General features: G+C 39.5%; 1 protein-coding gene across 1 annotated transcript in view; it reads right to left on the minus strand.

Annotated features, from left to right (window-relative positions):
* PTPRD (protein tyrosine phosphatase receptor type D) overlaps window positions 1-25,783 on the minus strand; it is a 513,284-nt gene that overhangs the window by 25,588 nt on the left and 461,913 nt on the right. The window contains exons 31-33 of the mRNA XM_054986312.1: window positions 3,946-4,231; window positions 3,384-3,562; window positions 1,934-2,060 (exon numbers count right to left, since the gene is read on the minus strand). Of these exons, the coding sequence (XP_054842287.1) occupies window positions 1,934-2,060; window positions 3,384-3,562; window positions 3,946-4,231 (592 nt within the window). The remainder of the gene's footprint in view (window positions 1-1,933; window positions 2,061-3,383; window positions 3,563-3,945; window positions 4,232-25,783) is intronic.

Genomic DNA, 25,783 nt, shown 5'->3' on the forward strand with positions numbered 1-25,783 from the left:
TCGGACAGTAAAATCACTTAAGCCACTACAACAAGGAGATCCAGTATGGGTAGAATCTAATGATGGCTGGCTCCCTGCAACTGTAATGAAGAAATGTGACCAGCCCCGTACATATCGAGTGATGACTCCAGATGGGCATACTTATTGGCGAAATAGGCGCAGGATAAGGTATCAACATAGAGGGGCTGGAAATAATGATTTTACAGGTTTACAGCAGGATATAGAGCCTGATAGGAAATGTGATGAGCCTAATGATATGTCTAGTGGAGCTATGGAAGATGTTAAACAGGATGCAAATGTACCTTGTGAGTCACGTGTGTTACAGGCAGAGGAAAGGTGTCCCAAATATGTAACATCTCGTGGTAGACTTGTGTTTTCACCAGAAAGATATGTACCATGAATTGTATTATGTATGTTTTATATCAAGTTTTTATCTGCTTTTATATCTATTATATCTCTTTTTTTGTTTTGTTTTTTGTGAACAGGGGATGTGCTGTAAGTGAAGCAGTTCCCCAGCACACCTGAAAAGTATGTAGAGTTTTACTGTTTCCTGTTCCTCAGTTATTGGCGTTCTTGGAGTTAGCAGTGTGTAGTTTGTTTGGAACCAAACAACCATTTATTGTTATGCCAATAAATTGTTATGCCAATAAATTGTTATGCCAACCATTTATTGTTATGCCAATAAATGGACTTATCTACTACGTGGGACGTCTGAGTGACTTCATGAATAACCTGTGTGATCTGAGCTGATTCAACGACATTACAGGAGCCAAAGAGACCAATCATCGTATAGGCGGCAATTCTAGGGTGGGTGGATGACTGGCAAATATAAACATCTGCATGGGAATCAGATCCGGCATGTTTTCGCATTAAAAAAATCACTGAAAACCAGCATCTATTTAACTTGGGCAAACTCTATGACAGTGTTGGAATGAGGACTGAAGGTACTGAATGCTGTGTGTTTATCAGAATAACAACTGACACAGTTTGGAGCCAAATGGGGAGCTAATAGCCCACGTATAAAAGCCCTTTGCAAACCGCCTTGAGCCATGGAAAAAGCCAGCGGTATAAATATTTTAATAAATAAATGAATAAGATAGTAGGAAGAGGAATTCAAAGCCTAACCATGTCCTTGACATACTAGTTTTCCAGGTCTTTTGTGGGGAAGCATTCCACCACATAAACCCTCACATGTGATCTGAAGTGACATATTCAAGACACAGGTTGACCACCTCTTTTGTTGTTTCTGAGGATCAGGCTGCTGTTAATACTGGCTGCTTCCACACATGTTGGATAATGCACTTTCAATGCTCTTTAGTGATCATTTGGAACTGGGTTTTCATGTGTGAAATACAAAATCCACTTCTAAAGGATAACTAAAGTGCATTGAAAGTGCATTATTCAACGTGTGTGGAAACGGCCACTGTTTAGACTGAGAAAAAACTGAACAATACAACTAACACTCCCCCATGGCTGTATATTGCATAGGAAAGATTGGTAATGATGAGAAGCTCTCTTTCAAGAAATTTAACCAACATCACCAATATTCTTCTTGAAGGAGATCTGACAAGCTTCAGAAAACCTCTGGATTCTCTGAACACAATTGTTTGGTCTGTTTATACCCATCGTAGCAGCAAACATGTTTATCCATGTTAATTGCAGCTCGTGGAACACGCATGCACACATATACAAGACATTTTAGTTTCATCTATGCAATTTTGGGGGTAGACTGGTAAGTGGCTGAGAATTAACTTCCTTTATAATCTGCCAGGTGAAGATTTAATTGTCAATTGAAAAGTCAGATATTGTCTGTGCCAACATAAATTAGCCCAATGATATCAATTATTTCTGAATTTCTTATTCAGTGGGACAACAGCATGCTACAGCAAAAGCATTTTTGATATTTACTTTCTGAAACTGGCCTTGTACTTACTCTGCCCATTTCTCGTAGCTTAGTAAGCATAACTACAATGGTTGAATTGTGTTCCCAAAGCATCCTCCAGAAATCTTCTGTTGTTTCTGCCAAAGGTCCCTGTGTAGCTATATAAGCTTTCTGTTGTCTGTATTTAAAGTAAGAGAACAGACATTTACCAATCAAAGAATGACCAAGGCTTTCTTATTGCATGTGAACATTCTGCTGAGATATCTTTCTAAGAACTGTACAGCTGTAAATTATGTATTTTAAGCACATTAAAAATGTATTAAATATTGTTTAATCAAACCATAGCATTGTTTTATTTTTAGAAAATTGTGGGGAAAATGCTCCATTAAAATATGATTTATGGCTTTATCTTATTTAAATTTTAATGCAACTCTAATAGCTCAATTTTGTGTGTCATAAAAACACTTAGGAAACATTTAGGAATGCAGCTCCATTTTGCATCCAAGGCTGAGTGTCATACAGTCTATTGAATTTATGACTTATAACTCCAAAGTACCTCTTTATTAACTCTTTCAATGGTGCATTGATGTCAGCAAACAAGAGGAGATTTGTGGAGTAATAACTTGAAAGGTAGGAAACAGGTGTTTTGGTTCATTTTCTGATGTCTACCAAGAAAAATGGCCATACTTTTTCTTCTACAAGTAGTGATTGGCAAATCTATTAGTATACACAAAGCCCAGGACATTCTGAATATATGTATGATAATTTAAATAACTAGCCACTGTTAGTAAGTGTGGTATGTTCATGGGCAATTGGCTTGCTACTTCACTGCCAGTACTCTAGAACTAAAACAATTTGTGACTTTTTATAGGACAATCAAGTTATTATATTTATATATATGTTATATTATATTTCTCATTTTCAGAAGGATATATGATAACAAAAATCCATATAAGTGAAGCTTCAAGAAAAGGCCTTTTTGATACGTTTTTAGCAGCATGGAAAGTCCTATCACATCGATCTCATAATGTTGGGAGATCTAGGACCCCTGGAAACTGCAGATAAAGCAAGAAGCTATGGTTTGGACTCCTTCTATGTCTCTGTGGACATCTAACAATGCTACCATTGCAAGGAGCAACACGACAGTGGCAACCACAATGCTAAAATGATGGCTTAATCACATACTTGTAATACGAAATATTAAGTGCAGTGTCTATATTAACAACAATAGTTCATTTGCATACTGCTCTTCTGCCCACTCAGAGCAGCAAACAAAGTCAATGTTGTTATTATTCCCCCAATGTAGTTGGGGAGCTGGGGATGAGACGAGTGAGTGGCTTACCCAAGGCCACCTGGTGAGTTCACAGCAGTAGTGAGATTCAGATCAGTGAGGTGCTGCACTGTAGGCCAACTACTTTACCGCTATGTTACACCAGCTCTCACCAGTATACTGGCCCATAAATACTTGACATTAATTTGTAAAACACAAATAATTGGGTACCTGTATCCATCGATAAAGCTGGCATTGATATAATCAGAACCTTCTACCCCTCGGATAGGCTGCAAACATATCCTTGTGGATTCATATGGCATAATATTAACAAGGCGATTTTTAAATTTATTACATGGAAGATTGGCACTGATGAATCTTGATGTGTGAGCTTTAGAGCTGGCTAGCCGCTGCAGAAAACAAAAGAAAAGGCATTTAGGAAAATTTGAAAACATCATTTCATGTGCTGATTTAACTAAACCTTTTTATAAAGGTGATTACTCATCATTTGCAGTTATTGCAACCTATCTCTTATTGCAATGTTAAAGTATTCCAACTGTAAATTATGAGTAAATTTTAAGTACAAAATACATCATGTGTTAGAACAGCTACTATTTAGAACCTGTTACTGATCTTTGGTAGGGAAATACACAAAAGCACAGACCATCCTAGTTCAGTTGCACAAAAATGAAAAATATAGCACCCCTCCAACTTTTCTCACCTAGGACTGAAAAGTGAAGGCTTTATAACCACCACACTGTGAGGAACACCCCCCCCTCCCCGTACGTAGTACCTTAAATTCCAGTTCCATTCCTGTGACATTCTCTCCTGCTTCTATTTGTGTCAGCTTCTGAATATATGCATACAGGTTTCGGGCCGGCACTTCGGTATTTCCACATGTCACTGCTTCAAGCAGTGCATCATGGATGAAGATGTATTGGTCCTCTGTTTGAACCATGTAATTCCTCTGGGCTCTCATTAGAGTTACGTGGCCATAAATATCTACAGTCTTTTCATGCTTTATTCTCTCTAGCATGGCATCTATTACAATGAAACAGCCGGTCCTGCCAACTCCAGCACTAAAACAATAAAAAAAGACCAACACAAATTGAGCATAAAGGATGGGAATGTTTTAGATCATTATGTCATTTTTTTTTGCCACACGGTCATCATGACATTTAATTTGAATGAACTTTACAACAATTCATAGTTACGCAGCTATCTTAAACACAGTGGTCATTTTTATGGGATGGTTTTGCACATAGAATAACATTTTAACCGTCTCCTGCTTCTGTTGGGTGGGAACCATTTCCATGAGGTGAGACAATCAGGGTAGGAAAAGACCCATGCAATTGGCCTCACCCACTTGCTTCTATTACTGTGCATAGTGTACAGAAAAGCAGCTTCAAGTGAAACATCTGGGATTGTGCACTGATCTTCAGTATCCTTCCTGATCTTTTACATGGGATGACATACTTGCCATGATTCTTATGTTCAGTTTTCCCATTAAAACATCACATTTATCTATTTTATGTGAATTATAAAAATGTTTGGTGAAGGAGGTGTCACTCACGATCCACTCAATGTGACAAAAAGCTTCTAATTAAGAAATTGGTACAGAAATGTGCACTGTGAGAAGGAGCTTTGGAAGTAAATCAGAACTTATGAAATTGTGCTTTAAGGAACAGATTTTTAATGGGCAGAATTAAGTTTTAAATGCTGACTACTGAAATTCCAAGTTCTTGTATACTCTCCAGACTCACCACAACTTGTACTACAAAGCACTACCACATAGAGCTCATTGGCCAATACTAACAATACTCTGCAGAGACAGCATACACATTTTCTAAATAAATAAGTAAATAAATAAACAAACAAACAATAAATCACCCTGACAAGCTCTAGCACCATATGTTGGCTTCTGATAGAGCTCTTGTATATATTAGGAGATTAAGTTCTTACACAATTGTTAGACCTACATTTTTTCCAGAATCACCAAGGTCTACCTAGCCATCTTTTCCTCATTGAGCTCATTGGGGAATGCATGACTTAAGTGGAAGAGTCAGAATTCTTAAAGAAAATGCAAGTCTCTTTCGTCTGGAAAAATGGAGCATGAGGCATGGTGATAATGAGTGAACTGTACCGTGCTTCCTTTCCCCCATCATTTTTACACATTCAGCCAAAAACATGTCATGAACAGCACAGCTGATAAGCCGTTATCTAAATTTTCACTTGTCCTGTTTGCCAACCTCTAAGGAGAAGTGTCTGAAGTCTGTGAAAGGAACCAACTGAGCCCAATGCAGTTTGTTGCCTTTAAAGGCAAAAATTCTGGAGCAAAGAAAAAGATTGCCTATGGTTGCAAGCCTAATAAACACAAAAGCAAGAGCCAGATCTGATCTTCAGTAACTGTCAGCATTGCATTATGGACATTCACAGTCATGTGTACCTAAAGCAAACCACAATAATTTACTTATGATTTGGATTTTTAATTCTCACCCCATTTATAAAGGCATAAAACAACATTTATAACAAGTAATCCCTTTCACACTCATACATATTTCCTCTGTCTCTCTGTCTCATATATGAAGCCTATGAACTATGAATGTACAGGGAAGTGCCGTCAGGAAAGGGAACATGGTGAAATCAGGCACAAGAGGGTCTTCCATCAACAAGAGACAATTTTTTAAAAAAAATTACCCTTCTTTGTGGCAGCCCCCCATGCCATTTGACTTTTGTGTGGCTCTCCTACCCAGAACAATGCCTTCTCAGACATACATGGAGCCACTATGAGGATGTTCCATTTAGGTGAGCATTTTGTGCTCATGGTACATAAGATTTTACCTATAACATTTAATTCAGACAACAGGTAGCTCCTTGCTCATCTTAGACACCAATTGTTAGCAGCCAGTTTATAGCTATAAAACCATAAACATTCTTCCTCAAATAGCATCAGTGCAAGACACTGACTGGCCTTAAGAAACCTAAAATAGATGACAGGCAAGTAGAAGGGAGTCAGAGTGGCTGGTTGACTAAAGACCCTCTCTACGCTCCAGAGAGATGCATGTCTTAGAGCAATGAGGTTTCCCAAGAAACTCCTGACTAATCTCATCAATAGGGGTGTGCAAAAAAAAAATTCGGGTTTCCTGCTTCGGGAAACCCAAAGCAAAAAAAAAAAAGAGTCGGGATTCCCTTGATTGACCTGGTTCAGTGTGCTCTGTAAAGATTTGGAGCACACGACAAACTACCTCCCCTGGTTATTTCTCCCAATGGGAGGGGGAGGAGGGAAACCCCCCTCCTTCCTCTCCCTTGGGTGAAATAAGCCATGACGGGGAGAAGTTCAAACCCCACTGAGTAGATCAGCTGCTTGGCAGGGTTTGTGGCTGGGCTTTTAAACTCCAGCTGGGTCACAGGGGAAATCCCCCACGACCCAGGTGAAGCATGGAAGGGCCCTTTCCAACTGGCTGGAGGAAGGGGGGAAGAGTTTGAAGGGAAAACCCTGACAAGCGGCTAAGTCGGGGTTTTAAATGTCCCTCTTTGTGCCGCTGCGCAGCAGCAGGGAGAGGGCAATTTAAACCTCGGCAGGCTGTACTCAGCTGCTTGTTGGGAAACTCCTGAGGAACAGCTGATCGTGGTTTAAATGTCCTTCTCCCTCCTGCTGCGCAGTGGCATGGAGACGGATATTTCAGCCCCTTGACCTGAAGCTTCCCAAAGCTACACAAATAGCTTTGGGGATCTTTGATTTGGGGTTCCCGAAATGGCCCCAGTATGCTGGGGCCATTTCAGAAATCCCAAATCTTTGTGAATCGGGTCCAATTTGGGTATTTTTCCCGGAATTGGAAACCTGAAGTGCACACCCCGACTCAATCATGCCCTGCCTCACTTCTTCTCACCCATTTACCCTAATTAGGCACCACTTAATGCTATTCAGCAAACCTGGTAGCTTTTCCCATTCAATACTCAAAGGGGTCATCAAGCACCATTTACACTTATAGACCAGGTAGACTCACTAAGCCTCTTCCAACTCATTACCCCCCTCCAGAAATTCAGTCATTGTTTTGGGGGCAAACATGTCATCTTGCCCCGGGGAACATTTTGTCCTATATCTGGACTCCCTAGTCACCAGTGCTTGTATGTGTGTCTTTGAATTTGTATACATGGTCCCAAATCCGTTTGGGTTTTCTCTTCTTCTCTGTGAAACACTGGCTGTTTTGTTGCTGCCTCCATAGACTTCTGTCCTCAAGACTGGTAACTATCACATTCTCCAAGACTGCTTTCTCCCTTCTCTTCCCTGTTTTTCTTTTAGTTAGCCTTGCGTGTGTGCTATGGGTAATTTTTGTATGTTTGCCCTTTTATTTCTCTTTTAATTAAAAAAAACTCTTTCCAGTTGAACATCTGGCTGGTTCATTTTAAGAGTTCTCTTAAGGGCACAATCCCCATAAACATAGGCAAAGAATCCCTGTTACCCCCTCTCACTTGTCTCCTTTTAGCTAATTCCCCCAACTAATCAGGAGACTGCATTGGGTAATAGCTTCTTGCTCAGCTCTGGCCACAAAAAAAGTTCTATGAAATATTTATAGTTATATATCCTTAGATAACAATTTAGGAGCTATTGCTTGTAGATATTTATAAATAATTTGGGATCTTCACACTTCCACAGCACTTTTCATTCTGTCTGGTGAAAACTTCTGGGAACCTTAGAAACTTGCATGCCTCTAAACTACTATTTATGCATTTTATGTCACTTTTTGAAGCTAGTTAGGCTTGCCATTGGCAGCTTTAGGGAAAGAGGCAATATCAAATTGGAGAGAATGCCTGATACATGCCCTTGACACTTGGAAAGAAGAACACAGTGCTCAGGATAAAGCTGTAGGGTCATGAAGACTGAGCCAAAAAAAGTAACCTACATTTTATAACATTTTCCATTAGGTTCACTGTACTCAAGCAAAATTGCTACCAAACTTTATCAGCTGGGGAGGGGAAAAAAGCCTTCTATTTCAGTTAGCAATAAAAATGGCAATGTTTACAAGCCAAAAGACTATGCAATCCATTAAACAAGCATGCCTAGTAGGAAATTATTATTGCCTCAATGTTATCATTCATCCAGTTCCAACATTTGTTTTCAATATCGAAAGACACAACTGAGTCAGACCTGCGAGCTGAAATATGCTTAATGTCCCATAGTGTGATGCAGCTACAGTATGCAGAAAAGGCAAATTAATAGGCATTTGGGGGTCATTCTGTACTAAAATCATTGTGAGGATGAGCTTGAAGGTTGGCTTTTCTGATTAATTTGTTGCTGTTATAATGCTGGCCCTTAACTGATACTTCAGTGATCTGGCAAGAGAAGTCATTGTAATTACTAGATTTCACAGATCATTTATTTGGAACAGCAATGATAGTAAAATATGGGCCAAAAATCATTTAGGACATTTCTGACATATATCAGGGGATAATTTGATTGAATATTGCAATATTTGCTGTATTGAGACTTGCATTTATATGGTATAAGTACATAAAGCAACACTGATAAAAGAAAAATGAAAAAGAATGCAAGATCTGATGAAAAGGGTTACATGGCTAATTAGGTTTCATGCCTAGTGAAGCCTCATAACATTTTTGATATGGAGAATATTGGCTAGGTTAAGTTTCATTAGAGATTTTAAAACCCAACAAGATAGTTAGGCTTGGCTAAATTGTTACCTATGAAAATTTGAAGGTGAACAGTTCATACATACATACAGTTCATGCCTTGGTTACCTTTTATCTCATGCTTTTTGCTGCTGAAGATTGGCTTTTCTGATTAATGTGTACAGAGAACTAATCTAGTATTAGTGGATAGAACACCACCCTGGGAGATCTGAATTCAAATCCTTGCTAAACCATGAAGCATCTCCAATGCACAGGGTTGTTATGAAGATAAGCTCCTAGAGGAAGGGTGGAATGCTAATGTGATAAATAAATATTGGTGTCACTCGGATTGGGAGTTGGAGCTGGAAGGTATACTGCCTTACCACCGCTGATTACCACGTTGGGCCCTGGCAGTGGTAGTTTTATAGGCATCTTATGACCTGATATTGTGAAATCTTTTGTCAGCTTACCTCACCATGCAGATTGATGGTTAAGGAAAATTATCCTGGTGCTGGCTCAATAGATTTCTTTTTCATTCACATAAAGGAAATCAATGAGTTTAAGCACTAACTCTGTGTTGGACTGTGGCTGTTGTACACAACAATTCTTCAGATCTGTATTATACTGCTTAGAAACGTGCCTGAGCTTCTGAATGAACAATATATGGTGAAATTAAAGTAGCTGCAGAAAATAAAATGCATTATAATTGGTTGTATTATATGGAAAGTGGTATCCCGTCATGGGTGGTACCATATGAGGTAATAGACCCGAGAGCTGTTTATAATGAACAACAATGTTTAACTTATAAAGAGATAACGTTGATGGAAAATAGAATATTAAAAACAAAGACACAAGAAGAGTTATCTCCTCAATATGGATGGTTTCAATATAGGCAAATTAGGGATCTTTACAACTCGGACTGTTCAAGTGGAGGAATAAGACTGAAAAACTTGGAGCTAGAAGAAGTGATTTTGCAAGAAGGTAAAAAAGATATTTCGAAAATATATAAAATACTTCTAAAATGGCATACGGAAGATGAGACAGTCAAAGTCCAGATGGTGAAATGGGCAATAAATTTTCATAAAGAAATAACAATGGAATCATGGGAATATTTGTGGAAAAACACTTTGAAGACTTCAACTTGTACCAATATTAAAGAGAATGTCTATAAAATGATGTATAGGTGGTATTTAACGCCTAAGAAGATTGCGCATGGAAATGCAAATATGTCAGATAAATGCTGGAAATGTAAAAAACATGAAGGATCACTGTATCCTATGTGGTGGACTTGTGAGGTAGCTAAGCAATACTGGGGAGATATAATTAAAATAATTAATGAGGTGTTGCAAACCCAAATAAATAAGAACCCAGAATTGCTGCTACTGAACTTGGGAATGGAAGATGTTCTAAAGTAGCATAGAACATTGTTATTTACATGATTACAGCAGCAAGACTTTTGTATGCGCAGATATGGAAAGTGCAAGAAATACCAACTATAGAAGATTGGATTTACAAATTGTTGTACATGGCAGAAATGGACAAAATGACAAGAAAATTGAAAGATCTTGATCCAGGAGAATACATTGCAGACTGGGAGAAGCTGAAACAATATTTAGAAAAAAATGGGATGTGAAAGGAGAACTGTGGCAGTTTGAGAATTATTAATATGTGACTTTATAAAGGGGAGAGAGAAGTAACTTTACCATTAATGGGGAAATTTAGTTATTAATTAATCTAAGCTAATATTAGTAATAAAAAATTGTATTAAAAATAGATAGTTTAAACAGTGAAATGTAGATTGATATATTAGAAAATTGGAGATATAGAAGAATTTGAATATGCTTAGATTTAGAAAAATTATAGATAAGAGTAATTTAAATAATAAGATGGGTTAGGGGTTGGAAAGCTGTTGGAAGTCAATAAGGAGGGGGGGAAAGGGGGGGCTGATATAATTTAGATAAGATGGGGAATTTGTCTATTTAATAATACTTTATGTACTCACCAATAAATTTTTTTTAAAAATACATTATAATTGGTTGTAATTGACAGAAGTGGATTGGATTTGTATCGCAAAATATCACATCCACTACTTTTGCATTGAGAGAGTACCTTACATGGAAAACTAACATATGGAAATACTTGAAGAAACAAAGTTTTCCAAACATATACCTACATTTGGACAATATGGAAAGATCTGATAACGTATTATGTACAAGTCTCCCCTCTAGTATTTTGGACTGGGTTATCTCAGCTTCATACCTTTCTAAATAACAAGTCAGCTGCTTTTTAGAATATAAATGGGGCAGCATAAGCATTTAATGGAATATAGCCAGTTTCTACAAGTTTGATTTCCCCCCCCTGTGGAATCTGAGCAAATGCAATTTTTGACTATTATTCTTTCAATAATCTATGCAAAGCACAACAGCACTAGAACTGGGCCCTAGCTAGAGATGGGCATGATCTGGATTACGATAAAAAAATCCCCACGATAATGGCAATCTCCCAATCGTGACCTGGTGGATCGTTGTCTTCCACGGCAAACGTCCAGCAGTTGGGACTCAGGGGCGATCATGATAGGACCGGGAAGCTAGACATTCAGGCGCCAATAATCTGTTCCCCTGGCAACGTAGGCAGGGGAATGCCTGAGCGCTGTTTGAAACTTGATAATATTTCTCCTAGCAAGGAAAAGCTCTTCTCAGTGTTAACTCTTTCAAAAACCCCTTGCTTTGAGAGCAGCTATCAAGCTATTTTGCGCTCCTCTCCTGAGTTCGTTCAGTGCTGAAAGAGTTAACTGAAAAGAGATATTTCTCTCCTCCTGGCCTCTCAGCCCAGTGCCTGCTTTTTTCAAGAAGTTGGTATGTGATTTGATGTTTCATTTGTGTTTTTCTTATTTAAAAAACCATAGGATCCGCGAGGATCCATGTGGATCCTGGTTTTACTTTCTTCCTGTTTAAAATATGCTTTTGGAAGACTGGCTGCTTGCTTTTAAAATTGGGTGGGATGGAGGATTCTATCCCTGCTTTTTTTAAAAAGCTGGCTGAAACTTGTTGACGGGGTGTCTCTCTCTCTCTCTTTGGAGGCAGGGATGGGTTAAAAACTCCCCCCCTCTGCTCTAAGTGTGTGCATGTGTGTGTGTGTGTGTGTGCGTGCGTGCGCGTGTGTGTGTGTGTGTGTGTGTGTGACGCCAGGTTAAAAACTCCCCCCCCCTCTGCTCTAAGTGCATGTGTGTGTGTGTGAGAGAGAAAACGTCCCCTCCCTGAGGGGAGGCGGTTCGTTGCAGGGTTAAAAACTCCCCCCCCTGCTCTAAGTGCGTGTGTGCGTGTGTGTGTGTGTGAGAGAGAAAACGTCCCCTCACTGAGGGAAGGCGGCTCGTCGCCGGGTTAAAAACATTTTTCCCCATCTGCTCTAAGTGTGTGTGTGTGGGGGGGGGGGGGGCGGCGCCCCTCCAATCCCAGACTAGATCAGAGTGACTTGGGACTTGATCAGAGTGAATCGGTGATCTGGACTCATCACCAGCGTGGATCCATGAACAGCTTGATCGGTATTTTTTTTTGGATCGTGCCCATGTCTAGCCCTAACTGCTTTTCCACTGGCAAAAGAGAAAGGGTACTCTTTCTGGAGGGGTTATTTTGAGACCTGAAAAGGCTATGCTGGGGCCCATAGGGCCCATGAAGCCATGCATTACAGGGTAAGGATGGAAATTGCTTGTCATTGACTGTAAAAATTATTAGGATCCATTCAGGGCTGCCAGCTCTGGCTTGGGAAATTCCTAGAAATTTGGAGGCAGTGCCTGAGGAGACCAGAATTTGGGAAGGGGAGGGAGCTCCACAGGGATGTGGTATCACAGACTCTAGCTTTCAAAGTTGCCATTTTCTCCATGGGAACTGATCTTTACAGTCTGAAGATCAGTTATGTTCCATGGAGAACTGCAGGCCTCCAATCTACCAACTGTTATTCTGTTCATTGTACTTAATAAAAATAAAGATATCAAAGAAGAGCAAGCAGTCAACATAGGGTTAAAATGCAAATCATATGAATGAAAATTGGAGGGAACCAGACATATTTATTCTAAAGGTAGAGAAAAGATCCAAGAACACAAAGTTGTAGTAAAGGTCACATGCTATTTTAGAAACGGAAATGAATAAAGTTTTCTATTGTCAATAAGAATGAACAGAACAAGGTAGTGATGTATCAAATGATATGAAAAGTCTCCTTGCTGTAGGTTAAGTTGTATATTGTAATAGGTATCATGTACTGTACTGCATTTATCTCTTTCATCCTCACAATACCTACAATAAGATAGAATAATACTGTTACTGTAATTTTATAGAGTCCAGTAGCACCTTTAAGACTAACCAATTTTATTGTAGCATAAGCTTTCGAGAATCAAGTTCTCTTCGTCAGATGCATGGTACAGAAACTGGTCAAATATAGAAGAGGAGGGGGGAGAAGGGGAGGAGAGAGAAGATGCAGTTACATCCCTCTCTCTCCCCCCCTAACTGCATCTTCTCTCTCCTCCCCTTCTCCCCCCTCCTCTTCTATATTTGACCAGTTTCTGTACCATGCATCTGACGAAGAGAACTTGATTCTCGAAAGCTTATGCTACAATAAAATTGGTTAGTCTTAAAGGTGCTACTGGACTCTTTTTGATTTTGCTACCACAGACTAACATGGCTAACTCCTCTGCATCTATGACCATGTAATTTTATACTAGACTCATCCATTGGAACTAGAAATGGGCACAAACTGGAAAAAAACCAAACCGTGCGGTTCGTGGTTCATCATATTTCACGACCCAAGAACTTTCACAAACCTGCCCCAGTTTGCAAACTGGTTCATTTGGTTCGTGAAAACGTCACTTCTGGATCAGCAGAAGGTCTGCAGAAAGCCCTGTTGCCTAGAAACTGATCGATCGGAGCCAGGCTGTCTGCAGTGACAAATCGAAAACAAACCAAATGAACCGGCCTAAAATCTGTGGCGATTTGACAAAAAATGGACTCTGATGAACCACCAGTTTGCGAACCACAAACCGGCCCATTTTGTGCTGAACTTTGGTTTGTATTTCGGTTCATGCCCACCTCTAGCACTAATTTTACCTAATTCAAGAGCTGGGCAGAATATACAGCAGGCTTAATTGATGCCATTTACAGTTACCATATTTCCACAGGAATAAAAAGGTATCTATAATAACCATAGAGTTGTGTTAGTTACTCTGATTATTCTTTTTCATTTCTTAGGCCCCAAGTTATGGAGAGACTGAAGTTCAATTTATGCGTTAACTCAGGACATAGTTGTGAGCGCAATTCCAAACATGATGGATACTTCTCCATATCAATACATGCTTCTATGAATAGATTCTCACATAATTTGGACAATACAGTGATGACCAGGACATCATTCATTTTGAGAAGTTTCTTAAGACCAATTCTAATCAGTGGGAACCATGTAGATACCTACACAAGCAACTAATCATTGAGAAAAGCACCTATTTGCTGTGAGGTCCAAGGTACCCTTATTCTACCAGTGTAACGTAAATCCATTAGCGTAATATGTAACCTGGGTATAAGAACCCAAATTAGGAGAGAAACTGGAAATCTGTATCACCTTCAGCAAAGGCAAAAATACCTGGAATGGATCAGGGGAACACTTAATACTTGATATGCAGAATGATTCATCCTCCACAGAATTTTTGAAGCAAATTTAAACATCTCAATGACAATTTAAAATGTCAACGTACTAGAATTCATGCAAATTGTGGACAGGTTTTGACTGGAACACCTGATAAATAATCGAGCAACACAGATCCTCAGCACTATTCCTGAAAAGTTCAGAAGATCTTAATGGTGCTCTACTGTCCTTCTCTATGAACAGCAATGATGTAATATTTCAGTGGTACTTCAATCTGAGTCTGCCATTCAGATATAAATCCTTGCTCAACCGCTTGACTTGCAGAAATAACTAGAGTCATGACGATTCAGCTGAAGTCAAACACGTGAACTATGAGAGATTTAATCAAATTGCCATACGTATCTGTCTTGCTTCCCCCATAATTTATGGGATACAACTTCAGAGGATGAATATGGGAAACATACATAAATTACTATCTATAAAGCAGTAAGAGAAAAGTAAAGACTGCCCTCCCTCCTACAGCTCTACTCACTATGAATTATTGTGGTTTCTCACTGAGATCCAGCATGCTGGAAAATTGTAAAACCAAGGGTTCAAATTATTTCTCAGCAGTAAAACTGGGTGTCCTTCAATCAGCCTTCAGTTTCAGTCTAATAGAGAGTTGTTGTGAGGCTAAAATGGAAAGAGGGGGTATGGACTATGTCCCCCCCTTAATTCATTGAGGAAAAGGCAAGATAAAAATGTAATAAATGATTCCCTCCCCCCAATTTCTTGCACTTTCTTTACTCCTCAAAGCAGGCAGATGTTAGAAACTGAAACAAACCATTGCTTTATCTACTTTATTTATTAATTTTCTACTCCAGTTTGAAAATCAATAAACATATAGTTGAGGCAGCTAACAGCTACTGATTGTCCCTAGCTCTTCTACCTTGTTGCTTTTATGTTTCATGAGGGACATACCCTCTACAAAGTCAGATCATTGGTCCATCTAGCTCAGTATTTATTCTATAACACATCTTTTAACCTATAAAGAGGTTAACAGGCACCAGTTTCCAGAGGTCATTTACCAGTTCTGCTCTGTCAATTGAGTTGCAAGGACTGAACCTGAGACTTTATGCAAAATAGATTGCTCTATTTCTGATATATGATCTCCACCAACATATAATGAATCATGTAAGTTACAAAAGTAATACAATCAGATGCTAATTGTTAAGAAATACCACAATTCAAGATTCATTGGATAGAATAACTGGGGGGGGGGGGAAGCATCAAGGAGAAAATACTCCAGAAAAGGAAGACTGATTGGAAAGCCTCCACACAAAGATAACAGGACTATTTTTACAACTAAATTTTCATTTTGGAGGTCATGTAAAAATGCTTTTCAGACAAAGGAAGGCTTTCATGGTGATTACTTTAGATCAAAATACAGGCTTGTTCAAGTGCAGCCAAAGAGATTAAGCAGCCAAAATTGATGAAAATGCATTCTGGTGCTCTCTGTTTCTGTGGCTATTTGAGAATTCACTGTAGGTACAGCTGGGAAATCTCACAGATACCCTTGTCCAGATCTCAGCTATTAGAGTTATAAAAATATTTTCACATTTCCTGCAGATGGCTAGATTCTTTTCTTTGCTCATAATTTTAATTCAGAATTCATTACGGACAGCTGTTGGCTCTGATAGAAACTAATTGCTCTTTTACTAGATTCAGCTGTGAGTGCCAGGCTTCCTTTCCCTTACAGAGTATATATAAACACAGGCAGGAAAAAATTAACTAAATACATGTGGATAAAATGAGTCATTGAAAATGCTGATCAAATAATGTATCAAACTACAACGTAAGTCAAAGGAAATTATAGGACTTGCAGGGCATGATAAATATCTGGATATAAAAATTGTGGCTAACTTATACTGATGGTAAATTAAAGAGCAATATTCCTAAATTATTAAAAATCCATGCAGCAGTGTATTATAATAAGTGGTCAGTTTAGCCAAGTGAATGATTATCAATCCAACAGAACAATATTCAGCAGAAAGTATATACAACAAAGCAGGTTCCGTATGAAAATGTAAAAAATCAGCAAAAATAACTGATAAATCATAAAAAGGTTTGTCTGATTATTGTAGGATATTTTTGTGTGAAAAGCAGCCCTTAATAGTCCTCAAAATAAAGGTGTGTATGTGTGTATGGACAAAAGCAATACGATCAGCAGAGATAAAAAAGGGTTTCTAAATATTAGAGCTATTTCTTTTAGAGAAGAGACAAATCAAAGAGAAAAAGTTATTTATGGTGCTAGTAACCTATTCACAGAGTTCCTGAAGAAGCTCCTTTCATTGCGAAGTCATGATTTTCTGTCATACAAATCGCTTCTTCTACATGTTACTTTACAATAATGTCTTAAGGTGTATGCCTAAGATTTTTGAAACATTTAAAATTTAACATACAAAAGAAAACAATAATACAAGTCTCCAAGCTCTCTTGCTTGGTCTAGCTTCTTTTTATTCCCCTCCTTTTCTTCCCATCCCATACCAGCTCCTCTCATATCCGTTTTTCTTGACCTATCAGGGTCCTTCTTCTCTCTCTTCTACCAGTGCCCATTCCCCCGGGGTGCATCTAGAACTTGCCAGGCTGGGCTCTTCCCAGCATTGGAAGACAGCCTGTCTGTTGGGGGGGAAGTTGGTGCTGGCAGCTCCATGCCCACTTCACAACCCAGTGATTGGTAGGTGTGCAGCCAGAAGAACCTGGGGAGACCTGTCTCTGTTTCCTCCGTGCTGTGAAGCACCAAAAACTTTATCCAGTCCTTGGCAAAAGGCAAGGCTATAAAGAGTCTGTTGGGGCAGTGGCTTGGTTGGGCAGATGTAGCACCCTATGAGAGTTGCAGTAAATTCTTGCTTTGTTAGTTCTCTTTTTTATTACTGCTGCTGACAATACTCCTGCTACTAAAAGGAGTTAGCTGTGTTAGTCTGTAGTTGCAAAATAGTAAAGAGTCCAGTAGTACCTTTAAGACTAACCAACTTATTTGTAGCATAAGCTTTCAAGAACCAGATCTCTTCGTCAGATGCATGTGATGAAGAGAGTTGAAAGCCCATGCTACAAATAAGTTGGTTAGTCTTAAAGGTGCTACTGGACTCTTTACTGCGACTGCTGTTATTACTACTACCACTATGCCTCTGAAGCAGCTGCTGGCAGAGAACTGGGTATCAACTGTTTACACTGGGAAAACTTTAGCAGACCAGCAGCCATCTTAGCGGGACATCAGACATGTCCTGCCCATAAATAACCTTACATTTTCATTGTCTCTGAGCTCCTGTTGTTTTATAAAGAAATATCCAGAATATTCTGAACTGTGGAGAAAAGAGCTGACTATACAAATGGAGTAGTCACTAAGAGGCTGTACTTTATAAATAGTTGCAGCTTAAATGGCAGTCCTCATAAAAGTTACACAGATGATACCTAAGCATACAATGTTTTCACATACATATGTTCCGTAAGTGTTGCTTCTCAAGGTCATCCTGTGGGTACCAAAGTTTATATTAGAACTAGTCCCCTACTATATATTAGGAAACATACTGCACTATGCTGTGTTATCATTTAGTTGTTAATAAACTAGATCACGAAGATCATTTGCAATACTATTACTGAGAAAGACAGATTACTTTTCAGAACTAGGCTCTGTTCGCCCAGGCCTCACAGTCAAGCAGACTTGAACTATCTTTGTAAATAATAATTAGGCAAATTAAATCTTTTCTTGAGTAGCTTGCAAATATTCATGTAACATATACTCAGCCATTCACATTGTGTGAAAAACAAATTGTTAGTTTATATATCCAGTCCACCAGTAGGGAATTCTCCAAGAAGTACTGGTATGTGGCAATTTTCTTGACTTGTCTCAGTAAAGATGTTTAAAATCAGAACATTTCCTAAACTGTGATTTAAAATCAGGACCTTCAAAGATAATTCCGCATGCTTATACCAGGATCATAAGCAGCACTTGCTCATAAATCACAGTAGTATAAAATAAAATGAAAATAAAAGCTGTGGAACGCAAAGACCTTTTCCCACTCCTCATATCTGACAAAGGGAGCTTTGACTCTCAAAATACCTTGGTAATCTAGTTGATCTTTAAGGTGTCGAATGAGGAATAAGGAATGATTAAAGAGAGAAGACGAGAGAGAGTGAGGTGTGCCTTAACCAGAAGACAGAAAGGGAAAAAAAACAGCCAAAGAAGAGATGAAAGATAAGAAGTAAATGAATGACGTGATTTTACATAAGATACAGAAATTTAAAATTAATATTGAGGATGAGTAGAAACCAATGGAACTAGGGGTGGACATTAAACTTTTGTTGTTGTTATTGTATTATTTGGATTCTGGTATCCAGAATTCTATATATAGTTGGTATTCCCAGTATTTGGATCCCAAAATACCGGTGCAGTATTAATAATAATAATATGGCTGGAGGGGCCATTTTTAAAGCAAAATACACCAAAATTGCACAGAACTTAGTCCTGCCTGTCCACTAAAGACTAGCCAGGTTTTAAGTCCCTGAACAAGCTGCACAAGCACAGTAGTACTGCCTCCCTCCTCCTCTTCCTTTTGTTTTCTGGGAAGCCTGCAAAGAAGAGGGAAACAAGCTTATGCAACCTTTAAAATGAGATTCCTAAATATTCCCAAATATATCCTGATTATTCGGGAATAAGCCTGAAATATCTAGATATTCCCAAATAATACCAAATTGATATTTTTGAGATATGAATTTAGTATACTAGAGCGGAATTGCACACCACTAAATGAAACCCAGAAAACAAAAGAGTGATGTGATCAAAGAAATTAAAGCAGAAAATAATATGCACAGCAGCATTCATAACAGAAACAAGAGAGTGGAGATTAGATAAGAACAGGCCATTAAGAAGATCATTATAATCCTCAAAACAACAAAAAAGATAAGAGAATGAACAAGTGTTATAGGTGTGCCATTAGAATAGAAAAACAAACTCAGAAATATTAAGATGAAACAGCAAATTTAGCAAGATTTGGACTACAAGAAGAGAAAGATAACATAGAATTTGATGAGGAGAAGAACAGTTACAGGAGAATCATCAGTTTTAAGAGAAAAGTAGGAAGAGGCAGAAGTAAGGGGCTGGGAATTAAGACTTCAGATTTTCTGAGACAATGCTTACAGTGTAATCCTAAGGAAAAATACTCCAGTCTAAACCCATTTACTGGAGTAACTCTTCTTAGGATTGCACTGCAAGTCACCCAAAATGCAACAGCAGAGGGACAAACAGAAGCAATAGACTGAACAGAATAAAAGAGCATGGGAACTGACAGATAAAGAAGAAAATAGTTGGAACAAGTTGAGATATAGGATAGTTTCAGGTGTGTAGCTGTGTTGGTCTGAAGAAGAGAGCTTTCACTATTGAAAGCTCATGTCTAGGGATGTGCGCTTTGGGTATCCGATTCGGGAATGCTTCGGGGCGCCTGGGGGTTAAGTTTAAAGGGCCCTTTCACAAGTGGCAGGACCCTTTAAACTTTTCCATTCCCCACCCTTACCTCCCCACCTCCACATACCTGGCACTGGCTGGAGGAGAAGGCCCTCCTGCCTCCCTGTGGGCTTCCAGCAGCAGCGGCAGCCCTCTCTGCTGGCCAGCTGCATCGGCCGCTGCTGCACAGCGGCAGGGAAGGCACTCTCCGCCGGCCGGCCATGGCTGCACGGCGGTGGCAGGGGAGGCCTTCTCTGCCAGCCAGCTGTGTCAGCAGTGGCTGTGTGGCGGCAGCAGGGGAGGCAAGCTGGCCGGCGCAGCATTCATGGCTGGAGCCTGACCAGGTAAGTGGGGTGGGGGTGGGGGGATGGGGTTAAAGGGTGGAGTGGGAGTTTAAGGGTGGGGGTGGGCCTCCCCCTCCCCTGTCACTTCAGTATGCTCTGAATCTTTATGGAGCATATCGAAGCGACTTAGAAACCTGAATCTGAAGTGGCATGCTGCTTCGGAGTTTGGGTTTTTTCCCAAAACTTTTCTTAATATTTTTCAGGTGCACACCCCTACTCATATCCTAGAAATCTTGTTATCTCTAAGGTGCCACCGGACTCAAATCCTGCTATAAGCTATCAAGGGCTTGAGCAGGTCAATCGCCTCTCCCCCTTTAACTCAGTTGCCTCCTGGCATCCTGGACCATGTTCAATCCTTATCAGACAAATTTTTGAGTTCTCCCTCCCATAGTTAATTTATGTTTTTGGTATACCTGGGGAGTTCCCTCCCCCAAAGCATCACAAAGCCATTATCTTTACTGTGGGTGACTTCATTGTGGTGCTTTCATGATCATAAAAGGTCTAACCACTTTGATTTTAGAAAGAACAAGATATGAGTATGCAAAGGGTAATGTGAAAATAATTCTGTATTCTTTATGCAAGGCCAGTTAGGTAAATAATAACTGAATCTGATTGTGCCAGCACACAGGTTAATGCAAGGTGCATACGTTCCACCTTTGCAAAGCGGATTCCTCTCCCTTTGATGCTTTCCATGTATTTAGGCCTCATTACAATTCCTGGCCATCAGCACACTTATATACTAGGTAGACTGTTTTGCCAACTGCCAAGATTAGGCGGTGCTATATTAAGATTCCATATTATGATCAATTCTTGCTGCTGTGTATTTGGAGTAAGAGTCCATAGATCATCTCATTTTATTCTATGATCAATGGATGCCACTCAGAGATATCTGGATTGTATCTATCCTGCTTAAATATCAGCTGCCTCTTGAATCTCACATCTTCTTTTCTGCTGGCCAATATTAACCCAGAAACAACAACAACTGTACTTATATACCGCTCTTCTAGACAGATTAGTGCCCTACAACTGCATTTATATTCTGCTCTTCTAGACAGATTAGTGCCTAACCCAGAGCAGTGAACAAGTTAGTGTTATTATTATCCCCACAATACAGCTGGGGAGCAGGGGCTGAGAGGAGTGGTTTATCCAAGGCCATCTACTGAGTTCATGGCAGTAGTGGGATTCAAACTAGTAAAGTGCTGATCCGCAGTTGAACTACTTAACCACTGTGCTACAGCAGCTAATAACACACACTGTTCCCAAATTCTTAGCACCTGTGGTTTCTTTAAGCTGTTACAGAGACTGATTTTAACCTGTAATGTTTTGTTTAATGTTTATTGCCTTGTATTTTATATCTGTAACTGTATTGCTTTCCTCAAGTCAGAAGGGTGTAATAATAAAGGAAAGGAAAGCTTCTGTATTATTTAAGACCTCAGGAGCTTTGAATATCTCTGTTTCTGATCCTCCCCTTTCCCCCTGTAAGCAACTTTCAAGTTTCAACTACTCTCAGTATTCCATTCAATTTATTAAAACATTTCTATCTGGCCTTTTTCTCCCTAAACATCAACTCAATGAAGCTTACAACAACCAGCCTCTTTCTTACAGGCAATTTGGTCCTCATTAGGCCATTTCTGTTTTTGCTTTCCCTTCATGTTAATTTACAAAGTCATGACCTATTTACCTGAAAGAAAGGCTTCCTTCGGGTTTTCTTCTTTTTTGTATAACTTTTTTGTATAACTTTTTTATAAGGGGGATTGTCTTACATTAAAGGTCACCTTTTAGAGTAAATACAAGCAAGGGCCACTATGAAAACTCTGCCCTCCATTTCTGCTGCTCCTTGTGTCTGTATTTCTCCCTTGCACCCACCCACTCATCCTGTTACTATTCCCCCCACACTCATTTACCCTTTCCTGTTACTGTGTTTCCCCAACTTACTGTTTCACTGTTACTCCCCTCCACCTTCCCTGTTACTTATTTTTTGTTGCCTCCTGGCCGGGACTGGCAGGGCTGTCTGCACCAGAGAGCTGGGGGGGAGGGGCACCGGGGCTCTCCATGTGCACAGTGGCTGCTGGTCCTGGGCAGGAATCCTGTGAGTGGTTTCACCCTCTCTGCCTGCCAGCCCTGTGTCCCTTGGGGAGGGATGGAGTGTGCCCCACCACTCTGCTGGCATCCTGGCACTTCTCCAAGCCTGGTTATCTTATTTTCTGGCTAGACTGGCAAGAGCACCCAATGCCACCCAGGCCTCATGCGGCCACTTTGGTGGTAGCTTACTTCAGCCCTTCCCCTAGGATCTTTGCAGCTTTGAGGTAATCTGCATACAGACATGCCACAGGTGCTTGTTTTGGTTTTTTTAAGCCGATATATTTTTGTAACTTTTTGTAACTTTTTTTGCAGATTTTTCTGCAATCTAGGGTAACCACTGCAAGGTTGCAGAAGTATATGGTTTGTACCCATGGCCGCAGTTGGCAGATATAAGCATCCTCATGCCTGAGCGAGTACAGAACCACAGAAACAGCTGTATTTTGGATGTGCTTGAATCAAACAAATACAGATTTTGAGGACAAAAAGCAGATTTCATGCCAAAAAACAAAAAACCCTCTTGATCTAGTTGAGTGCATAAAATAGAGGGAAAAGATCCAAAAGTTGTGCTTATTTGAAACTTATAAAAAGCCAAAATCTTAACATTCATATTTTACAACTCCGACAACTCCATGGTTGACTCATAGGCCTTGTGTGTATAGCCTCCAAGTGTTGAGATATGAACTCTAAGATCTAGCTCATGTCTGTTGCCCTCAATGTGCATAGAATCTAATATGCAACAAATCTACTATGCCAGATTTGTAAGCCTTGCTTATACACATCTCTGTTGCAGCGACAGATGATGTGTGTGTGTTTGTGTGTGTGTGTGTGCATGTACACATGCAAACATGTGGAGGCTCAGTATCACAGCATGGAGAATGAACTAGCACTGTATGAGCAAGTATGTAATAAAGGAAGCATGGTGATGAAGATATATTGACAAGCTTAAGAGGATGCCTACCCAGGAAGAAATGTTTCAGTCAAAGCAACTCTTCCTCGGTTGGAGATGGCCCTACTCTTAACAGCTGTTTGCTAGATAGGAGAATGGGCAAGTTATGCTACCGTAAGTGCTTCCAAATCAGCAAAGGAATACACAGAATAAGAAAGAGAAGATCCCTAGCTAAGACAGCAGATCCTGGAAGTGTCTGATAATGGAGGAGTAAGACCCTCCTTTTAAAAATGAAATTAGGGCATGCTACTTACAGAACTCTTTAAGTGAGACAAGATGGATGGAGATTTCCATTGCAGAGGCAAGAAATACTAGCTGTGCATTTTCTGAGCACGGAATATTCGGTCACTCATTTGGTCGCTCATTCTCCTTTTCTATAGCAGCTTCATTGATATGGAATCACTTCCCCCTTGAGGGATCCCATCACTATTGGCTTTTGGAAGGATACACATCCTTCTGCTTCAGAAGACATTTCTGTGAAGCTTTCGAGTAGTTCTATGTTCTTACATATTTAGGCTGATGCCTGCATGTATCTGTTGATTTAACAGCGTTTACATACTGCTTTTTAAAGGTATATTATTTGTCTTGGGATCTTAGGAGAAAAGTTGGGATAGAAATGTTTTAAAACAATTACATATAATAAACATACCTAAGTAAAACAGCAAAATATTTATCTGTGATGCTGTTAATTGTGAATGACACAATTACCCTTAAAAACAGCTAGAATGACACTGACATAATTATGTTTTGGGAAATAGATATGTGCAGTTTCAGGTAGTTGGTTGTATTGGTCTGCAGTGGAACAGCAGGATTTGAGTCCAGTGGCACCTTAGAGACTAACAAGATTTTCTAGGTATACGTTTCCGAGAGTCAAAATTCCCTTCTTCAGATACTGTATCTTTAGAAGGGATTGTTGACTCTCGAAAGCTTATACTCTGAAAATCTTGCTGGTCTTTAAGGTGCAAGTGGACTCAAATCTAGGCATGTACAGAGCTAATTTAGATTTCCCCTTCCCTCTCGTTTAATAATAACTGCACGTATATATCACTCTTCTGGACAGATTAGTGCCCCACTTGGAGCGTTGAACAAAATCAGTTTTATTATTATCCACATAATACATCTAGGGAGCTGGGGAAGAGTGACTTACCCAGGGCCACCCAATGAGCTCAGGCCAGAATTGGGATTCGATCCGACAGAGTGTTGATTCACAACTCAACCACTTATCCACTATGCTACAGCAGCAGTCAGTGAGCTTATGACTATGAGTTTATAATAACTAATCTTTAGCATGAGAAAAAAGTGTTCCAGAATATTGAGTGAGGTAATTTCTTAAATCTACAATACTCATTTTTCTTTTGTTGTTCTTATTATGTATATGAAATCTTCATTAAGTTAAATTACTCCTAAAGGCATATGCAATGGCACTCAGGTATAGAAAAACATAAGAGACTGTACTTTCTCATAAAGATTCTGGATAATATTACTGAAGCAACGGCTAAGAATTCTGTAAAGTTTCGAAACAATATAAAATAAATTTTTGTCAAAGCCCTCTGGTGCTATTTTGCTATGATCTCATTAGCACCTGTTTGCAGAATTAATCCAACTTCAAAAGCAACCATGTGCTTTCCCTGCTATCATTATAACATGTCACGTGCTGTCTGTTGCAGATCTCTAGAATTTAAGCCTGTGTTTGAGACAATCAGTACTCATTAAAAGAATATTTAATTTTGCAATTCCATCAGCATGGAAACAGAAGCTGGACTGTGAAGCTGCAAAACAGCTCTGTAATATACCATGTATTATACTGAGGAAGAAATGTGCATCGAAATTAGGCATTTTTGTTATTTAACAGTGCCAGCTCGGTTGTTTGGCAAAAGGAGCATTTGTTCATCGCACCAGACTTGTAGAGAGTGTAAGAGACAGTTGCAATGTCTCTTGCCATTCTCATTTATATAGTGCATGGCCCTCTATGAAACATCAGAAAACAAAAACAAAATAGGTCTCTGACTCAAGAATCAGACAGTCTAGATAGTTGTAAATATTAAAAGGGAGTTGTAGTTCCTAGATATTCTATATGTCAGTGTTCACGTGTTATTAGCAGTGAATGCTGGTAGGTGTTATGGGCAAAGAAAAGATTGCTTTAGAGTTTTTTGGTCAGGATCAGCACATCTGAGAAGTAAGTGTTTTGAGCCAGTGTGGTGTAGGGGTTACAGTGCTGACTAGGATCTGGGAGACCCAGGTTCAAATACCCACTCTGCCATGGATGCTTGCTAGATGACCTTGGGCAGTCATTGTCTCTCAATCTAACCTACCTCACAGGGTTGCTGTGAGGGTAAAATAGAGGAGAGGAGAAGTAAGTAAGCTATTTTAGGTTCCCATTGGGGAGTGTCCAGAGTTGGAGGGGCTTCTGCCCCTGGATTTACCAGCATACAAAAAGAGAAGCTTCTCTGGAAAACAGCAAAAAAACAAAAAGCAGGTCCTCTGTCTGTGCCCCAGAGGAGGATACAACCAGTCAAGTTACGAA

This window comes from Eublepharis macularius, chromosome 8 (genome assembly GCF_028583425.1).
Source record: "Eublepharis macularius isolate TG4126 chromosome 8, MPM_Emac_v1.0, whole genome shotgun sequence".
Classification (NCBI taxonomy): Eukaryota; Metazoa; Chordata; class Lepidosauria; order Squamata; family Eublepharidae; genus Eublepharis; species Eublepharis macularius.